This window comes from Carcharhinus amblyrhynchos, chromosome 11 (genome assembly GCF_965287045.1).
Source record: "Carcharhinus amblyrhynchos chromosome 11, sCarAmb.v2.hapA, whole genome shotgun sequence".
Lineage (NCBI taxonomy): Eukaryota > Metazoa > Chordata > Chondrichthyes > Carcharhiniformes > Carcharhinidae > Carcharhinus > Carcharhinus amblyrhynchos.
Window position 1 is genome coordinate 73175206 of NC_137334.1, and position 21495 is coordinate 73196700.

At 42.2% G+C, this 21495-nt stretch overlaps 1 protein-coding gene across 1 annotated transcript in view; it reads left to right on the forward strand.

Annotated features, from left to right (window-relative positions):
- Positions 1-21495, forward strand: part of arhgap15 (Rho GTPase activating protein 15) — a 686224-nt gene that overhangs the window by 191419 nt on the left and 473310 nt on the right. The window contains exon 7 of the mRNA XM_080199371.1: positions 14042-14131. Within this exon, the coding sequence (XP_080055497.1) occupies positions 14042-14131 (90 nt within the window). The remainder of the gene's footprint in view (positions 1-14041; positions 14132-21495) is intronic.

A 21495-nucleotide genomic window follows, 5' to 3' on the forward strand; every position in this document is an offset into this window, starting at 1 on the left:
TCATAGAACTCCAGTAAATTTGTCAGACACAACTTCCCTTTAATGAAACCGTGCTGCGTCTGCTCTATCAAGCAATTCCCTTCAAGATGCCTCGCAATTTCCTCCTTAATGACAGATTCTAACATTTTACCTACCACAGACGTTGAACTAACCGGCCTATAATTCCCCGCCTTTTGCCTGGCACCCTTCTTAAACAACGACGTAACATTAGCCGTTTTCCAATCATCCGGCACTTCCCCGGAATCCAGCGACGTTTGGAAAATAACCACCAAGGCATCCACTATCACCTCCGCCATTTCTTTCAGAACCCTCGGATGCATTCCATCCAGTCCTGGGGACTTGTCCACAATCAGCCCCTCCAGTCTGTCGAGCACCGCCTTTCTAGTAACAGTAATGTCATTAAGACCCTCCAGTCCTACCACCTTTCCATCGCTAACACCCGGCAAATTATTCACGTCCTCCTCCGTGAAGACAGAAACAAAAAAGTTATTCAATATCTTAGCCATATCCCCATCCCCTACCACTAGGTCCCCTTTCTCATCCTCTAAAGGACCAACATTCACCCTAGCCAGCCTCTTCCTTTTTATATATTTATAAAAACTCTTGCTATCCTTTTTTTTATTAAGCGCTAGCCCAGCTTCATAGTTTCTCCTACCCTTCCTTATCAACTTCTTTGTCAATCTTTGTTGACATTTAAACCTCTCCCAATCCTCTTCTCGCCCACTACTCTTAGCTACTCTAAATTCCTCCGCTTTTAGTTTAACACTTTCCTTCACCTCCTTCGTTATCCACGGCTTATTACCTCTCCTCCCACTATCCTTTTTGACCATCGGAATAAATTTCTGTTGAGCACCAAGAAAGACCTCCTTAAAGATCCTCCACTGCTCCTCAACAGACCCTCCCTCCAACGCGCTCTCCCAGTCCACATTCGCCAATTCTTCTCTCATCCTACCGTATTCCCCTCTATTCAAACAAAGGACGCGTGTCCGGGAACCCACTTTCTCCTCCTCCATCTGCACCAGAAACTCCACCATACAATGATCACTCTCCCCAAGAGGATCCTTCACCACAGGTCCCTAATTCTACCCGCCTCATTACATAGCACCAGATCCAAGATAGCTCGCTCCCTCGTCAGCTCCAACACACACTGTTCGAGGAAACTATCCCGGCAGCATTCCAAGAACTCTTCCTCGAGCCCCCCACGTCCAACATGGGTCGACCAATCAATATGCAGATTGAAATCCCCCATAACTACGGCCGTCCCATTCCTGCATGCCGCACTTATTTGCGCGTTAACAGCCCGCCCCATCTCCAGATCATTATTCAGGGGCCTATAGACGACACCCACCAGCGTCTTCCTCCCTTTGCTGTTCCTAATCTCCACCCACAACGATTCCACCCTCTGCTCCTTGGCTCCAATATCATCCCTTGCTACCACCGTGATGCTATCCTTAATCAGCAGAGCTACGCCCCCCCCTTTTCCCTCCTGCCTATCCTTCCTAAACACTTGATAGCCCTGTACACTCAGCTCCCAGTCCCTGTCACCCTGCAGCCACGTCTCTGTCATGGCCACCAGATCGTATCCATTTGTGTCGATCTGCGCCATCAGCTCATCCACTTTATTCCGAATGCTTCGTGCATTCAGATAAAGTGCTTTCATCCCAGCCTTCACCTGGACCCTATTTGCCGCAACGCCACCAACTATACTCACGCCCCCTACTCCCTCTATTATTGGGACATCCTCGGCCTCTTCCCTTACCTGTACCCTCTCCTTAACTTTAGACCTCGTAAGGTCACCTACCCTCGCACCCTCCCCCCCCCCGAATTAGTTTAAAGCCCTGTCTACAGTCCTCTTTACTCGATTCGCCAGCACTCTGGTCCCAGCACGGTTCAGACCAACCCCATCCCCCCCGAACAGGTCCCACCTACCCCAATACTGGTGCCAATGCCCCATAAATTCAAACCCATTCCTCCCACACCAATCCCTGAGCCACCCATTCACTTCCTTAATCCTGTCAACCCTACGCCCATCTGCACACGGTTCAGGCAGTAGCCCAGAGATAACCACCTTGTCGGTTCTACTTTTTAATTCCATTCCCAGCTTTTCATACTCCCTCCCCGGATCCTCAGTTCGCATTTTGCCTACGTCGTTGGCACCCACATGTACCACAACGATCGGATTCTCACCCTCCCACTCCAGGTTCCTCTGCAGCCCAGATGCGACATCCCGGACCCGAGTACCAGGCGGACAACACACCCTTCTGTGCACTTTGTCATTGTGACAAAGGACAGTGTCAATACCCTTCACCCCACTATCCCCAATCACTACTACGTTCCTTTTCCCTTCTCTTTGCCTATGTCCTGCTGCAGCACTGTACCGTGTGCAGCTTGCTCACCAACCTCACCTGCCTCGTTCTCGTCCAGCCTGGAAGCAAGAACCTCAAACCTGTTATGCAGATTAAGAGGCTGAGGCCTCCGCTCCTCACCCCCTTTCCTCCTCCCAGCAGCCCCCTCTTGTCCCTGACCCTTAGAGTTAGCCAGTCTAGGGGGGGTGGATGTCACTTGCACCCCATTGACAATGGCACCCTCTCTCCCCTTGATGAGCCTCAGTGCCTGTAGCTCAGATGCCAGCTCATTTACCCTGAGCTGGAGCTCCTCTAGCAACCTGCACTTACTGCAGACATGGTCACTGGGATGAACCCTAGGGTTTGCTTCTTTTGGCAGACAATCTTCTACTAATGAAAGCAGTTACCGTATTGGCGTACTTGTTTAGGCAGGTCGCAGAGTTTTAAAATACTGACTCGTCTACTGACTCTAAGCATTGGTCCTAACAAAAGATAGATATTTTTGTTTATGAGTGCCTAGTCCATTATCTATGAGCAATTGATTTTTCACAATGGAAAATAATTTTAAAACATTAAAATGTTGAAATTTTAAAACATGACTGTTCATGCTTTTACAGTTAAAGAGTAGCTTAATTTGATTCAAAAAGCTTAATATCTGAAAAGATCACAATTGGAAACAATTGGTCAAAGCTTGCCTTAATGATTAATTCTAGGAGCAAGGACAGATTTGTGGGTTGGGCTGGTTTCCAACCTAATTCTTTCTACACTAGAGTTAAAGATCACGGAAACCTAATTACGTTCAACATTTTGCAATTAAAATTCCTCAATTTTTTTCCACTGATTTGGCTGATTCCTATCAAATTGTGCTGTTTCTTGTAGAAACTCTCAGCCAGTTTGTCCGAATGCTTCTTTATTAAAGGTATTTAATGGGGTAAAAATGAGGCATTGGTGGCTTTCTTAATGATAGCATCAGCATGGAGCTACCAGGAGATTGTTGGTGATCTGGACATATAGAAACTTGAAGCTCTCGACCAGAAGGCTTAAAACCCTTGTTAACCGCCATGGTGCAATACATGTCTATGTCAATGTCAATTACAATGACACTTCTATTGTTTGATGTGGGATGGCACAATGGTTGCCACTGCTGCCTCACAGCACCAGGGATCCAGGCTCAATTCAGCCTTGATGGCTGTCTGTGTGTTCTTTCCATGTATGCGTGTGTTTCCTCCGGGTGATCCAGCTTCCTCCCACACTCCAAAGGTGTGCAGGTTAGGTGGATTGCTCCCACACTAGATTGCTCCTTAGTGTCAGGGGGATTAGCAGGGTAAATACGTTAGGGTACAGGAATAGAGCCTGGGTAGGATTGTTGAGAGTGCAGGATTGATGGACTGAATGGTCACCTTCTGCACTGTAGAGATTCTATGATTGTTATCTTAAAGAAAATGCCACGAGAAAGGAACATTGGCCTTTTCAAAAGTTGGGTAACCTTTGAAGAAAATAATTACTTGTATTTCTCATCAGTAATGTTGCTACTGCTAGAAGGGGAAGGGTGAGCTTTAGTGGTGGCATTTGTGTGTTTCTGTCAGAAGGTGCAGGTCTTGAAAGTCAACTCTGTGTTGGCACTTAGAAGTATTGGCATCAAATGGATGGCCGCTTCCTCGGCATATGGATTGCGGGAGCCCATAAAATGCTTCCATCGTATAAGACAAGCCAACCTTTCGGCTGCTATAAAGTTGGTTACTGCCATGGATGGCGCATTGACGTTGCAAGCAGTCAGGCTGTTAATTAGTCTGCGACTCCTGCCACTATTTCACACTCTTCTCCAAGAGAAGAGTGTGAAGATATGAATACTACAACAGTGACAGTAGGAGGTTCACAGACCAAGGAAAACACTCCCAAGTCAAAATGTGAAAGTCACGGCAGACTGCATGACACTCCGCTCAGAATGGCGTTAAAGTGAAATCAGACCTATAGCCAGAGATGTGTGAAACATATATTTTTTGCCACTGTACTGCTGGGTTCTGTTTCAGCAAATTTTAATCCAGGCTGTCATTTCCATTTTATCAATTTTTAAAACATTCCATCATGAAATAAAAAAAATCTAAAGCATGACAACAAATTTTGAAATATGAAAATGCCATCAAAAAATACAAAGAGTACAGATATTCAGGCTTTATAATTTAATGCACTTCCATCATTCAGTTTAAACCTAATGTGTTAAAGATGAATGATGGCACCTGGTGAAGAATATGTAAAGTTTGCGAACATTTCCTTGACATCGATCATTACTTCAGCATCAGTAAATATTTTGACAATAATTGAATAATCTTGGACAAAGAATTGTGAGCCTTAGTTAAATATTTTGAATATCCAATCCTCAGTTTTCCAAATTGAATAAGTGCAAAACCATTTTGTGTGATGCAAGATGATTTAGTCAGGAGGATGAATAGATAAGTGGACTCTTAACATTTTGCCAACCATCATCGGTGTTCCCCAGGGAAGTTCTACAACACTAGCAATAGAACATCTGCCTTAAAGCCACAAAGTCGCAGCTGGGTGAGTCTCTGCCTCAGCTCTGCTCATCGCAAGTTCACCAACTACTCAATAATCCAATGGACATTCTACATTATAGAAGAATAGCTCAGTGCCTGGAAAGAGAGAGGCCAAAACTGATACTGTTCATTGGGCAGAATCTCATGGAGGCTATGCAGATCTCTGGACTGGCAATCTTGAGCCTTTGTTACTTCTATTCAGAAAGGCTTTCTGTGTCTTGTGCAACTGAGGGATTTTACAGACCAATGATAGGCTATCCTTGACGATCAAGGACCCAGGGGTGCAAGTACTTCCCTCTGTCTCAGAGGCTGGCCAGTCTTCTGTATTCTCTGGCAGTGACTGTTGCGAGTGTTTCACCCAGTGAGGCCTCAGATCAAGGGGGACCCAGATACAGGTGGATGATGAAAGGGAGGGAGGTTGTGAGGGAGAGGTTTGGTAGCAAGGACAGGGGATTGGTTTCCAATGGGAATCACCACCCCTGCCTCCCCCATCCCACCTCCCTGATGCCACATCCCTTGTTTAGACACTTTGGACAAAAGATCCACATTGGGAACTTGCAAAGAAGCATGGCAGGTTGCCGCGCTCCCTGCAGAGCGAGGCCATCGCCCCCACCACTGAGTTGACACTAGGGACAATGGGATGTATTCCTTTGACGGCATCAATTGCTCATTTAAGGGCTTCACTTGGCAGTGGGGTAGGAAGGCTGTTCATGCACCTTCCTGCCTGGGACTTAATCAAGGGGGAGGTGTCGATCACAGAATGACATAGGAAGATGGCAGGGCTCCCTCATGCCTTATCAAATGTCCTTCGTCATTAATCTCACCACAGCAGAGAGAACAGGATCCTGCCCCGGCTCTGTGGGTACGTATTCTGATATCACTGGCAGACTGGATATCCCCTAACTGTCCTAATCTCTGAGCTGATGGAGGAAACAAGGAGATAAGCTTGTGTTTTTAACTGAATAATTGATTCAAGCTAATAAGTTCAGCAAACAAAACTGTGCCCTCATTGACCAGTGATAGCACAAGTTAAACACAAGCTAAACCTCTTCCTCTTTCCTCAAGTATAGTGAGACTGTGTTCACAGCCAGCCTCCATTTTATGATCGGATGACAAGTTTGATCATGAGTGAGCTTGGTTAACTTGTTTGAGTTAATAATAATAATACGCTGTTGAAATTCCAGTGGACAGCAGTAAGGGTCATTTTAAACTGCTGAACCCAATTGAAGTGCGGCAAATTGGAATTTAGAGTGGGGTAGTTTATCGAGAATTTTTTTTTGGGAAAAAAGAAAATAACAAACGTGACATGTAGCAAGTCTGTAACCAATAAAACTGACAAGTGCAAGATGGATAAATTCTGCTGCATCTATTGTGAGAGGATGTGCATGACTGTGATTTCAGGCGCAGATCATCTGAAGAGTTACTATAGAATCAGAGCAATTGGACTTATCAGATTTTTTAGCTTGTGGGTTGGAAGGGTTGGCAGACTCGGTTCTTAAGCAGTCACGGAAGTCAAATCTGCGACACTGAGATTATGAAACAAGTGTTTCTTCTGCCACATGGCCATCATGCCTCAGGTCAAATGCTTCTTTTTAAATGCAAGAAAATCCAGATTTGGTGTAACAAGAAGTGCGCTGTATTTTGAAAAAAAGTTAACAGGAGCTGTCAGGGTCAACAGAAAGTCATCATCACTAAAATGTTGTCAGAAACAAGTGATGTGAATGAGAATTAACTGCAATGCTGGGCTAATACTGTGACGTGGAGCATTATTCCCAGTTAGTAATGTCAGAAGACAGAATTTGAATATGTATTCAAATGAAGTTTACCTTACACTGAGTATAATTTAACTAATCAGTCCAAGCTTCAGTGACAGCAAAGAGAAAGCTATAACAGAGACATATAAACAAATTAGACAGTAAACCTTAATTTATGTGATAAGAGGAATTTACTCAATCACTTAGGCTGTTCTAGTGTTTACTAAAACACAGTAAAAAGAGCTTAAGTACTGCATTTAATGGATCTAACCCCATTATAGATGCTTTCGTTTACATACATTGAGGGAGTTATAGTCAAATACCACAAGCCATAAAACATGGACTGATAAACAAATTTAACCAATCAGTAAATTAGCGAATCCACGAACAGAATATGTGATATCTGGCTGGCAATTATCTAGAACTTATTTACAACTGTATCTACTATTCAAGATGGAATGATTACAACTTCATACATTTAGATAGGTGTTTTAACTCTCCTTTAGCAAGACCAAGTTGATTATGACAATGATTACACATTGTCATTTACTCCAAACTGCACCAATTTATTTTCTTCTTTTGGGTAATGATTTGCTAGTCATGCACCACAGAGGTGGTTCAGGTATTATCTTCGGAATGAGTGTCCCAGCTCCACGCTTGTGTTTATTTAAGCCTGGGTCCAAATGATCAGCTGTATCTTTCAGAGGTGCATTGTCCTCTCACTCCACATTGGTCAAATCATAAGACAGAGAGAATTTTTTGTCTGCAGCAAAGAAAAGTTTCAAAGTGTTCTTGCTCCCTGTGAAATCAATGGAATGAAAATCAGATGGATTCTGTAGTGGGTCAGTGGTCCGCCAGGCCAAGTTACCACCAAGGGATCAAAAATCCATCTTAACAATGTATGCTTTAACAATCTAGAGAATGCTGCATTGCCAGAACTGCAGTCTTTTAGAGGAGATTTTAAACCCAGATCCCATGTGGCTTCTCAGATAAACATAAACAAAGGGCAGAATTTTCCAAAAATAATGACAAAGTGTCTTCTCGGGCAGGAAGCCCAGTGTGGTTCCTGTTGTCTTGGGCAGTGTGAACCTGCTCGCAATCTTCCTGCATTTTGTCATTTTTTTTTCAGGAGGGTGTGCTTTGCACTGTCATTGAAAGGGGTAGGGCCAAAAGATAGGGGTAAGTAGAGCTCTTCAGAGATTAAAAGGGCATTCTGATCTCAAATTAAGGTTGAAGACACCACTTGCCATCATCACACCCCCACCCCAGCCTCAACATCATCGCCCCACACCACCCGCCCCACCCTTTCTCCAATCCAGGCATCATCGGGATCCTCCTGCCACTTGAGCACTACCGCAATAGGCCCCACCCTTTTCCCTGTCCCCTTCCAGTCCCGCTCTTCCTGGTCTCACCTCTTCTGGTCCCAGTCCTTGGCAATGCCAGGGCTGCATAGTCCTCAGAGCTCCAGCATGGTCATCACGTCTCGTCTCTATTTTTGGACAGCAGTTGTGATTCCCACCGGGGTTACGTCATGTCAGTGGGTGGGAAGACCTGACATTCCAAGAAGATATAGCATAATGCCAACATTTAAATAGATCTCAAACTGATATCTCCCCATCACGGATCCCATTATGGCCCTTTCACAAGAGTTTCTGGCCATAACAAGATTTGTACCTGTGCTGAAAGGGGCCGGAGAATCATCTCCAGAATGATAAAAGACACTATTTCACAGTAGAGCAAGGAGTCCTGATAAATATGCAACAATACTAAACATTTTACCTTGTCATCGTTTCATTATACGATACGGTGTCATTACGGTTTACACACTGACCACGTTTCCTACAATATAGCAATAATGTCACTTTAAAAGTATTTAACTGACTTGAGCTATTTGGGCCATTCTGAGATTGTGAAAAACACTCCATAAATACAAATATTTATTGTCCCTGTGCTCAATATGGAATCCTCCAACAATCAGTTTAACAAACTCACAATGAATACGTATAGAGAAAGGGCGGCACGGTGGCACAATGGTAAGCACTGCTGCCTCACAGCATCAGGAACCCAGGTTTGATTCCTGGCTTGGGTCACTGTCTGTGTGGAGTTTGCATGTTCTCACTGTGTCAGCGTGGGTTTCCTCCAGGTGCTCTGGTTTCTTCTCACATTCTGAAAGACATGCTGGTTGCATTGACCCGGGCTGTGGCGATTAGGGGATTTTCACAGTAATTTCATTGCAGTGTTAATGTAAGCCTTACCTGTGACAAATAAATTAACTTTAATTTTTAAATTACTGAGCCCCAGAAATATTTTGTTGCCACTGATCCAACATCACTTTGATATTGAACTATCCAGTTAATTATTGGTTTGACAGCAATGTGAAGCAGTGATGGTGTAGGCAATGACAAGCTGGTGGAGAAGGTATAGTGGATTAACATTGCCAGTGGGTCAGTCTCAAGCTGCAAAATGAAAGACATGTCAGTCCTGTTTCAGATCTCCACCAATCTCAAATTACCGTGCTCTCATCCACTGAACCCAAGTAGCTCCTCTAAAACTAAGGTAAAACCCAGTCTTAACTTTGATTCTCAACCCAAACAGTGGCCCTCCAGCCCAACTCTGGCCATCAATCCAAATTTTAACCCTTACACCACGACATAAGCATCTACTTTCTTTTTAGACTGTTCAATTTATGGAAATTGATGAATTCAGCAACTTTACATCTTGGGCATAATTAAATGGTTTCCGTGTTTGGTCTGTGTATTGGCTGGAGAACTGGTGGGAGCTCTATCAAGGTTATTTCTGGGAGTGCATTGAGATTGTCTCAATTACGTAGCCCACTGGCTGCTGTCAGGTTTCCTGGCTCCATTGAGGGGTTTTCCCCAATGGACCACCTAGTGCGGGCTGATATGCCAGTCCGAGAGTTGCCAGCTAGCCAGAGGTTGGGAGTTTTCCATTAATGGATGCTCTATTGTGCACAGAGGTCATTGCCAGTACAGCAGCAGCCCAGGAAAGGATTTTCACTGGACCCCTGGAGTTGTTAAGGTGTGTAGGGCAAGATTGGTGGGGCCAGGCAACCAGGTTCTAACAAAGGGGCATGAGGGGAGATCATTTGCCAAGACTAAGGATGTGACCTCCTGTGGGTCCTTCTGTTTCTGCTGGTGGGTCCCTCCATTGTACTCAAGATGTTAGAGAAAGAGTGATCTTTTGCAGGAATACCTGTCAGGGATTACCTGGTGGTTTGCCCATGTGAAATGGTGCCATCCATCATTCTCAGCAAGATGAGGACCTTAAGTGGGCTGAATTAACCTTTGGGCAGGAAGGCCACTCTCAACACGTTCTGTCCTGGGTTGAATCTGGGATAGATGGGAAGGTGAGGGGGTCTCCATCATGCACATTCTCCACCAATTATATGCTGCCCCCTCCTGGCTCTATCCTATTCCTTGAAAGTTCGCGTTTTGGGATTATCCATAACCAACTGTTGAAGTGCTTGCTCCAGATTAATTCTTTTTGAGTGAGTTACTTAAGCTGTTGAATCAACAACATCCATAGCATTCTCCCTGCAGTCCTCACTTATTGCTGTTACATGTCCATGTGATACTACTCCATTCATAAATTTTCAGATGCTTTATAACTATTAGGCCTACAGCTTTCAACTTAGAACTGCTAACATATCATTTGTTGGTTGCAACTGCTATCACAATGGGAATTATTCTGTTTATGGGCTTACTGTTTGCACAGCTTGTCCAATCTCTCTTTATACTGATTAAATACTCACTCCATCTCACTCCTCATTCTTGAACATTCAAAATAGGACAATGAATCCAAAAGAAATATACCTGCATTAAAACTTTAACAATGTTGTTGGACAGTGACAGAAGGTCTGGGTAATGTCATAAGATTCAATTGTCAGTGGAATTCAAGTACCTTGCCAGAAAATGAAGAGCTGACATGTTAACTTTAAGGGCCAGTCAAACTTCGCTGTGGCCCAGTACAAAATGAGTGATTCTTCCTGAGTAATCCTTTGTGTTCCTTTGATTATTGCAAGTCACTTTAGAATGCAGACTATCTAAGTTAATAAAACTCCATTGACAATGTTTTATGAGTGCCAAACATAGAAATTGCTGACAGTTTTGTTTTCCTATAAAATTAGGCAAGCGACCAACATAAGCATTGGATCTGAAAAGCTTTGAGACTTACAGCTCCTTCTGAGATGAATTAAAGTTGCAGGCAATATAATTATTTACAATTAGCCCAATGTAAGTAACTGCGCTAAATATCAGGAATAAATGCAGGGCATGTTATCCATTTTAAGTTTTGCACGTTCTGAGGTGTGTGCGTAAATGTGGGTGTAAGTAAGATATTAATGGAAGTGGAACTTTTCTTCCAACTTTTCTTTTCAAGGAATTGTAATTGACAGCTAAGTAGGCTAAGAGCCCAGATCTGAAAGATTGGCTTTTCATCCATGTCTTGGTTAGGCAGTCAATATTCCTGGAATCTATGCCTGAAGCTGGCAATAACTGGATATCTGATATAAAGATTGAAGGAATTGGGCATGCCGTTCCTATTTCCATCAGGGACATGTTTCATTATATATCTTGCCGTATCCTACACAGAGGAGAAACTTTGTTAAAATTTAAATTGTGGCCTGGATGGAGTGAAACCAAAAATGTTTTCCCCTTGTTTTAGAATAGACTACCTTGTGTTTCTCCCCTGCACTTTTTAATACTGTTTTGAAGGAACCTTCTGTGCTACTAAGTGAGTTTGATTAGCCACAGGGGTCAATCTCTATTCGACTTGACTTGCCTTTCAGATGTGGTTTTGTTTGTCACTTTATTGCTGAACAATTGGGAAATATTGCAATCATGCAGCAAGCACTCTTTAATGGCCAGTTTTCATTTTTTACTTCTCTTGACTTGGTGCTCAGTATTATTCATGCCAGAAGCATGAAACCTGCATTCTTTGAACCCAAGAGCTTCTGGCTCCGGTTCTGACATTCAGTTGAAAGGAAGAAAGACTTGCATTTATATGGCGCCTCTCACCACCACCAGACATCTCAAGGCACTGTTCAGTCAATAAAGTATCCTTGAACTGTCATCACTGTGGCAATGCAGGAAAATAAACAAGGAAATACTTGCATTTATATAACACCTTGTATGAGCTCTGTATATCCACCTTTCCTAAATAGGCTGTTAGTACCATTCTTTTTCAGTATGTGGCAGTCATTGTTCTGTTTTGGACCAAGTGTGCTTCCACAATAAAACTCTTTCAAAAGACTTCTACCTACAGCTTAATTTTGTGAAACCTTTTTTGTATCTTCGCACAACCTTTAAGCTCCAGATAAAGCAGACTCTATTCTAAGTATCAGCCAGGTCTATGTGTAGGCAGTGGGGAATGGGTAAATGGTTTGAAATCACTCAGGAGTTCCCAAAAAAAATCTTAGAATGAACATGGAAAGCTTGATTATTATCTACCACTGCCTGGATGCAAAATTCAACAGCTTAGCAACTAATCAGAAATAGGATTAAAGTTTCTTCAACAACAATTCAGAAGCAGGAAAAGGAACTGGGGTTCAGAAATCAAAATAACATGTAAATTTTGGCAATTTTTCTAGAACTGAGCTCTCCTTTTCCATGCTTAAAAGAAAAAAAAAGTCTGTTTTCAAGTGATATTACCCTAACAACCTTACTCATTCAAAAAGACCAGTGCTAGACCGTACCAGATTACTGGTGAGATGCAATCACTTAAGTTTACAGTAATTCATCAAATCATAGAACCCCTTTGGTGCAGAAGAGGCCATATAGTCCATCGAATCTGCACCAAACCTCCGAAAAAGCACCCTACCAAGGCCCAATCCAACGACCTAACCCCTAACCCTAAACCACACATTTTACCATGGCTAATCCATCTAACCTGCACATGTTGGACACTAAGGGGCAACTTAGCATGGCCAATCCGCCTAACCTGCACATCTTTGGATTGTGGGAGGTAATCAGAGCACCCAGAGGAAACCCAAGCACAAACAGGGAGAGCATGCGAACCGCAAGCATACAGTCACCCAAGGCCAGAATCGAACCGGGGTCCCTGGTGCTGCGAGGCAGCAGTGCTAACCCTGGTACCACCGTAATTCCTGAAACTTGCCAGCTGAAGGAAAGACACAGATTTTGATGTAGTTTCCTGACTTGTACACATGATAGAGGTCAGACGATGGTGCTAGAGGACTTAAAACACATGGCACAAAATAAAATGCACTCGAGCCGCGTCCTCATATGGTGTACGTCCAGGCTGTGGTAGATGATAATCAAGCCATGCTTTCCATGTTCATTGTGAGATTTTCTGGAACTCCTGAGTCCAGTATCCACAGAAATCAGTTGGGGACTTAGCACACAGGATGCATTTGGCAAAGACCTCAGGCACCATGGCCGGCTGCCACCAGCTTGTTTTTGGGCTATGAACAAAGAAAAAATATTTATAAGGCACTCTAATTATGAAGTGGTTTCATAATTTTCTTTAACCCTTTAAGTGCCATTCCAACGTCAAAAAGCTAATGATATTTTTGTTGTTGTTACCCTTTAGTACCAGCGAACCTTCCACCATTCTGTACATTTTTTTTCTGACTCTGTATTGAAATAGCCATTGGGTTAGAATTGCAGCTTGGAAAGGGAGACTGAGTTGTATAATGGTTAAAGTGCTGAGGGCTTGGATTTGATAGCGCCCCAGCATCACAGTATTTTTTTTAAATCTCTAAGTCAAGACCTGTAGTGAAATCAGTTGGTTTATTCTCACCAGTGGTGGCAGGCCTCCAGGGCAGCAAATTACCAATTCATGATCACTAAATGACAGTCTCGGAGAGGTCACAATGAAGAACTGAAAGTGAAACAACTAAGAGAGGCAGTAGAGGGTGCTCTTTCTTGTTTTGAGTTGACACATTGATGGGGAAGAGAAGAGTTTTTTTTTTACCCTGCAGCTACCCGCTTTAACTGACTTGAAAGTATTTGATGTTGGTATTGTTACCCAGAATTAATTAATTAAAATCTCCAGCATTGAAATCCATAATCTTGAAAAGTTCGAAACGTCACCAAAATGTACATATGTTTGAAGAATGGATTATTTCTAACATCATGTTCAAATGATCTCATTGACAATAATTTTGTTTTAAGCTTCATTGCAGTATAAGGCAACTATATATTACACTGCTTTCACTGTCTAAAATTTTAATTTTTGATGTGGAATGTCCTGTTTATACAATGACAAGCACTGGAGTGAATAACTACTAAATTCCAACTTATCTGTCAAAAGAGTCTTCTTCCCCTCTTAAATAATGCTCACATTTTTCGATATGTTGTCGTGGTTTTGAGATTTGGCGATGACACTGTATTTCCCTTCCTCTCTACAGAAAGCAGGCTATAAGCCAGAGACCGTGGACCTGTGCGGTGCTCAGATTGACTGGGCAAAAGACAAATCCAGCAGGAAGAATGTGCTCCAGGTAGGATGTTTCCCTTCGTAGCATGATTAACTTTGCAGTCACTTCAATCTAGTGATCCTTGTGTGGTTGCAAGTTGTTTAGCTGAAAAGCTGTCATTATTTGAAAATGAAAAATAGATGGGAAAACATTGTTTCAAAGTACAAATATCATATTACATGGTACATGTGAAAGTTTCCAAACAAAAATCTGGCTTGAAAAGCCTTATCTAACATTAGACCATGTTGTTACTTTATACTTGACTAGGGTAATCCAAAAGCATTACAAAAAGGCAGTGGCAAGTATATATTAAATCTTCCATCTGGAAAGGAAGAAATTGTGGTTAAAATCACAGTAGTGGACTTACCATTCCATTTCCCACTCTCTTAATATCCGCTGCTATAATTGCCTGTTGAATTTTCATGGGCAGTCAAGCCACAGACCTGAGTCAGACTTCAGGTTCATGAGCCCATGCAAATGGAAGTCCTATAATATGCCAAAGCACTTTAAAGACATATTAGTCAGATTGTGTTTCATGGCCAGTCAATAAAACTTGGTATACAAGACAAAGAGGCACCAGGAGAGTTAAGTTGGTTCAAATTATTTTTGAAGGGCCAGCAAAAGCCAAAATACTTCTCAAGGGTCCACAGGAATGATATGGTTTCCTGCTGACTCTGACTCTTACCTCTAACCCTCTGTGATCACAATTCCTATCCAGACCTCCCTTTGTTGTAAGGTTGGAGTTTAAAAATAAGAATGTGCTGTTGCAATTGTACATGGTATTGGTGAGGCTTTACCTGGAATTCTGCGTGCAGTTTTGGTCCCCTTACCTAAAAAAGGATATAGTAACATTGGAGGCAGTCCAAAGGAGATTCACTAGGTTAATTCCTGGGACGAGAAGGTTGTCCTATAAAGAGGGACAAAGTAGTCTGAGTCTGTATTCCTTGAGCTTGGAAGAGTGAGGGGTGATCTTATTCAAACATATAAGATCCTGAGGGGGTTTCACAGGGTTAATGGTGAGATATTTTCACAAATGGAAGAGTCTTGAGCAAGCAGACATAGCTACAAGATAAAGGGCTGGTCATTTAAAACTGAACTGCGTAGAAATTTCTTCTCACAGAGGGTAGTGATTCTCTGAAATTCTCCACCCCAGACAGTTGTGGAGGCTGGATCATTAGAAGCAATTAAAGTGGAGGTGAATACATTTTTGATTGAGGAATGGAGGGCTATGGGAAAATTGCACAGAAAAGGAGTTGGGGCTAGCATAGATCAGCCATGATCATATTGAATAGTGGGGCAGACTAGAAGGGCCTGGTGGCCTACTCCTGCTTCTACCTCTAGTGTTCTTGTGTATCGTTTGGTGAACTGGTTCGATCTTCAATTCTCCCAGTAGTGTCTCGTCCCAGAGTTGGCAAATAGCTCCAGAATGCCCATTAAGACAATACAGTTGAGGCTTGACTGTCAAAAGTGGCCAGACCTCCTACCACGAGTATTGAGTTGTCTGTCCAAGCATCCATCCAGTCAGTTGCCTGAATGTCAAAATTCTCTCTCCAGCACCACCAACCTCCCCCACCCCCCCCCCCCCCACCCCACCCCATCCTCCACTCCTACTCTCTTTTCCATTCCTGCCAGTGGTTAAGAAATTGTAGCTGATTAATCAGCCAACCATTTAACTTCATGTCTTCATCACAGAAGAAAAATTAAGTACTTCAGTAAGATTTATGTAAATGCAATAACGTTGAAATTGCCCTTTGTGATATTAATAAGGTGCTCATTAGCCTTCTCATTTCTTTGTCCATTTCGAAAGAACGTATAAACAAAAGTTTCAAATATGGACCTTTAATGCGGATATTTTGACAATGGGTCCACACTTTCATTTCCACAGACGTTGAAGGGACAATGTCTGCAGACTGAAATAGCACATGCATGATTAAACAAAGATATATAATATTGAGAAAATTGGTACAGCTTAAAAATAAAGCTATGGGGAAGTCTCTGCCATGGTACAATTATTTCACAGTTTATAATTCTCTTCAATTGTCACAATCTTCCATCATATACACATTACCCTCTTCAATTGGGTTAAATTACATTGTGTTTGAATTTCTTTCCAAGAAATCTGTTTCATGGTTATCCATTAACTACATCCTTCAGAAATCTTGAGAGATCTTTGGAGCTCAACGTGAAAGAGCTTTTCTTCTCCATCCAAGTTCAATCACATTTACATGCAGCCTATTTATAAAACCACTCAGTGCTTCATTTTGCAGATATATACGTTATGATAGCCTCTTCTGCCATCTCAAGACTGAAGTGTTTAATAAAAACTACTTTTCTAAAATGCTTACACAAGATCCTAGTCCAAATGTTGGTGACCGCACTGTTTATTTGCACTGCAGCCTGTGGCTAAGAACGCACATGTTCCAAGATCGCAGCTAATGATTATCTGACAAGCCTGGCTGTGAGAAGTTTATTTTATATTAAAGCAGGTTGCATCAGCCTTGCTAAAGACAGACGTTTCCCCCTCCCCTGCCCCCTTTTCAAATAACTTAGGTTTTGTAGCTCGGTAACATGCTTAAAATATTTTCCGTGTTGGATGGTAGTTCAATGTTCGTTTTTGGTCTGAAATTTGAGGTGATGAGGATTGGAAAGGATTACTTCAATAAGCCCAAATAATCCGAAGTGTCATCAACATAACAGTGTATGTAATGACTAAATAAAACCATCTTAAAGGTGGACAATAACGTCAATCAACAGCAGGGGGTTAAGTGCTTCAGAAAAAGTGCCATGGCCTGACATTCATTAGTCATGCATAATTTTGTGTCTGTAGACGCTTACTTCTGATGTTCTGAAATTCCTGCACCCTTTTTACATTTTAAATGGAGCCGTGAAGTCATATTTCTTTTTGGAGGGTGGGGTGGATAGATTTAGTTAGGCTAGATTTAACGTTTAAAATTGTGCTGCATTTTCTTACATTGAAACATGTTTTGTTCCCACCTCACCCCCCCCCCCCACCCCCCCCAACCGCAAACCGCATTGCAAGCTGACACAACACATCTTGGCTGTGCTGCCGGCACCAACAAAATAGAGGTTGCGAAAGCTATAATTTACAAAATGTTTCAAATGGTGTTGTCGAGCCAGGCTTCACTTTAAAATCAAGCCCCATTTTGCTGAAGGATGTCAATTTTCTTAATTCCAGCGATAGGTTGATTGCCAGTGCTTTCTGTTTCAGCTTGGGAAAAGGACTGCGGGGACGGTGGATTTAAATTCCACTGTTTGGAAAAACTGCAGAATGAATGATTGGGATCAAGTATTAATATTAACTACACTTCAAACTGTTTTCTTCAGGTGGTTTTTGTTTGAATACACTGTTAATGTGCTGTTCAGTGAGCATCTGTTTTGTCCCTAAAATATATTTCCACTCGCTTAAAATTCATTGCGCAACCTGAAACAAGCTTTGTGCCAACACATAACCTTAAATGTGTTCTTTTTCACTTGTGCTTTACTTCAGATTATTCCTCTGTTTTTATTTAATATACAATCCTTATTGTGATTGCCCAGCTCTCCATATTCTCCTTCCAAGGGGAAGCCAAGCAAATAGGGTCGCAGTCCTCTCCCTGCCTTTTCAAAGCTTTCCCTGCTTGTTTGACAGGAGCCATGCTTGATAAGAAACAATTCAGACAAAGGTGTCCCTTTATTTTCCTAAAGTGAGGCCATCAATCTTCGATCACATTTTATTTTTGGGTCCATTGATTATGCGTGTGCTTGCTGAATGTTAGATAAGGTTTACATTGGAATACAGGATTCACAGCCTACAGGGAGGTGGGAGGGAGGGATTCATGAAATTGAGCTTATTTCTTCTTATGAAATGAAAACAAATGGCCTTTGGATTTTGTCAAATGTCACATATTTATGATGCATGGCATCAGAAACTGTCCTAGATTGGTACCTATGTTGTTGAACATTTGTGGGAGAAGATTACGCTTTCTGTACTTCAAATGGGGAGAAAGGAAATATCTTCCCAACTCCAGCAGAATGGTGATCAAAATGCAGATCTTTGCGCAGGTTTCTCATCCTTTCAATTTACAGAAACTGTTTTCTGGCAAGACCATTGCTAACACACGGAAGGGAAGAATAATTACTTAGATGGAAAGATAGATTGAATCCCTGCAATGCAGAAGGAGGCCACTTGGCCCATTGAGCCTGCACTGAAAGCAATCCCACCCAGGCCATTTCCCCAAAACCCCCCGTATTTATCCTGCTAATCCCCCTAATACTAAGGGGCAATTTAGCATGGCCAATCAATTGAACGCACATCTTTGGATTGTTTCTGTAAACATCACAGTCGGCCAGTAAAGAAGGAAAAGTTAATACTGTTTGATCTCTGTCCCTAATGGGGATATGTGTTTAAAATGGTTATATTATCTTTTTCAGAAGAAGCTTTTGCATTTTAGTAAAATGGTGGGGAATTGTCCAGAATTCTCTTCCCCAAAGCACAGTGGTTTACACTGCTGCCTCTCAGCTCCAGAGACCTAGGTTCAATTCCGACTTCAGGTGACTGCGGAGTTTGCACATTCTCCCCATGCAGACATGGGTGCTCCAGTTTCCTCCCACACCCAAAGATATATGAGTTAGGTGGATTGGCCATGCCCCTTAGTGTCGGGGGATTAGCAGAATAAATACATGTGGTTACGGGGAAACGGCCTGGGTGGGATTGGTTTCAGTGCAGGCTCGAAGGGCCAAGTGGCCTCCTTCTGCACAGTAGCGATTCTATCTATCTTTCTAAGTAATTATTCTTCCCTTACATTCTTCTGTGACTTTTGCAAAGAAGTGGGACAGTGAGTGCCATCACCATCAAACTTAAATATTCATATGAAGATAAAAACTGTTGCAGTGCAAAGTGATGAAGGGTTAATCAATCCCTGAATAAAATAGTAACAGTATCCCTGTAGGGACAGAAAACAAATGCTGGCCAAGTCAGCAATGCCCAGGCTCTGTAATAGAGCATTGAAAAAAATCATCTCTCAACTCATCTGTTTATTTTTTCCATCAATGCTTTATTTAAAATTGTGTGATTATAATGTAGGTTGAAGGGCTACATGGTCCTTGTGCAACATGCTTAGGCAATTGTCTTTTGAAGAACTAAGCTGTTATCTCAGATGATAATTCCAGATAGTTCCAGAATTTAACAGTGCAAAGTGACGTTTTGTTGTTACGGAAAGATCAATTAGAAATGCTAAGTAGTTTACTTGATGTAATTTCAGAAATCTCATTAAGTCTCAACATGAAAAGTGGCTTAATCCAAGATTAAACTGGAACAACAATAAATATGACTGAGATTCTGATGAGTAAAATTATTTTTGAGACATTGCAAACTGGCTGGCAGTGGAGATTAAATGATGCTATTTATATGATTACAGTACTCTAAATGGAGCAGTAGCTTTGAGTAAGGACCATCCCGTCTTCCAGCAATTAAAGCATATAGCTTGGCAATTGTAATATGCAGTCAGACCTCACCTGATCCATTCAGATCTCCTGGTGGATTGAAATAAGTAAAAAAAAAATTTCACCTGATTGTATTATGCTTTGTGTACAGATGTTTCATCTGTAGTTTGTCACTCCATTATGGAGGACATGCCATGGAAAACAAGCATTTTTTCAACTGATTTTATTGAAAAGAGCTATTGAAAAAAAATAATGAGTACTTTGCATAGAAGTTGGTGAAAGAGCTCCAAACCAAAGTAGTGCCATCATGGAATCTTACTTCATGTCTGGAATTACATAAATTTGCTATACAGAAACAGGCCATTAAGCAACTGGTCTGTGCTCCTTAAGAGCCTCCTGCACCTTAATTTATCTCACCATGTATCTGTTAGGCGTACTTTCACCATAAAAAAGAATTGGATTGGGTCAGGTGAAAGGGTCAATGTTCCGAATCCTGATACCAAGCCTCTAATTCTGGTTTTCATGGAGGTGGGAAGGGAGCTGCATGGGTATTTCAATTATTATTCAATGTTCAAATTTAACTGTGTATAGCCTGGTTTCCTGAGCCATTTGAAAACCAACAGGCGAGAGCTGCCAAATTAATTACCTGTATGTATTCCCACCTACTTTGCCAGGAAACCCCTACAATCAGACAACCTTCAACCCTGAGTAAAATGCTCTGTCAGAGAGTTGGTGCAGACTTGTTGGGCTGAATGGCCTCCTTCTGCATTGTGGGGATTCTATGAGTTTCCAATGACAGGCACAAGCCTGCGGAGGTTTTCGCACTAAACTTTATTTTAACCTTACAAAACAGTATCAAAATCATTTTCCCACAATTGATTTTAAGAAATATGGAACTGCATACGCTGCCTGATGAGCAAATCTCTGCAGTTCATGGTGTCCTTGGAATGAACTAAAAAAAATGGGCATAATTTCATGACAGAGATATTGCTTCACAAATGGAATGGATTAAAGGTCGGCTGAGAAGTTTAGTGAAATTGAAGAAATTTTTGGTCTTTTGTCTAAAATTCTGACTGCAACATTTGTGATGATTCCTGCACATTATATAGAATACCCCTTTGTCAGAATGTAATTAATGTAGTACCATAAAATACAATCCAAAAATGTAATTATAGAGCTTAAAGAGAAAAGAAAGTAGAAAGGGAACATGTTTTGTTCAGAAGAAAACATTAATCTTATGAGAAATTACTATGGACTTTTAGAGTGTCAAGTGCATTGCTAATATGAAGACTCTTGAGGAAAGGGCAGAACTGCTGGAAAATTATTATGGTGGGGTAAATTATAGGAAAGAATGGCTGTAAAAGCTTTGCTTGTAGAGCCACTCCACAGTGCCATAATCCAGTGGAACTATGCCACTGGCTAATTTGGCAGTATCCTCAGTCCATAATGTGGTTCCTCAGTTCGGCAGGCTGTGCATTGCCCAGTTCAGATGATTCTCTGCCACCAAAAGCAGCCTTAGAAGGGGGGAGACCGGAGTTGAACATAAATGGCGGACAGCCAAGAGTGGCCATGATTTTACCACCTGGCCATGTCTGGTGAGCAGCATGACAAGCCGGGAAACTAGCGTGCAAATGCTAGAAATCCGATTGGTGCCTGGTGCCAAACTGTTCGCTGTGTTCCCGGCCCCCCTCCAATGGCGCGAACCGATTCCCACCCAGAAACGGCACAAATCAGTATGTTTAAAAAATATTTAAATATGCATAGTCCATTCAAAACCCAGTGCACAGAATCTTTTGGCCTTTGGGCACAGTGCCAGAATGGCGAGAATCAGTCCTAGCGCAGGCCTTGCACGATGGTCATATTTTGGTCCATGCCACAGGATGTGGTAGTTTTAAGAAGATAGCACTATTTGGCACTCTGAAGTACTGCCGGCACCATCCTCACGG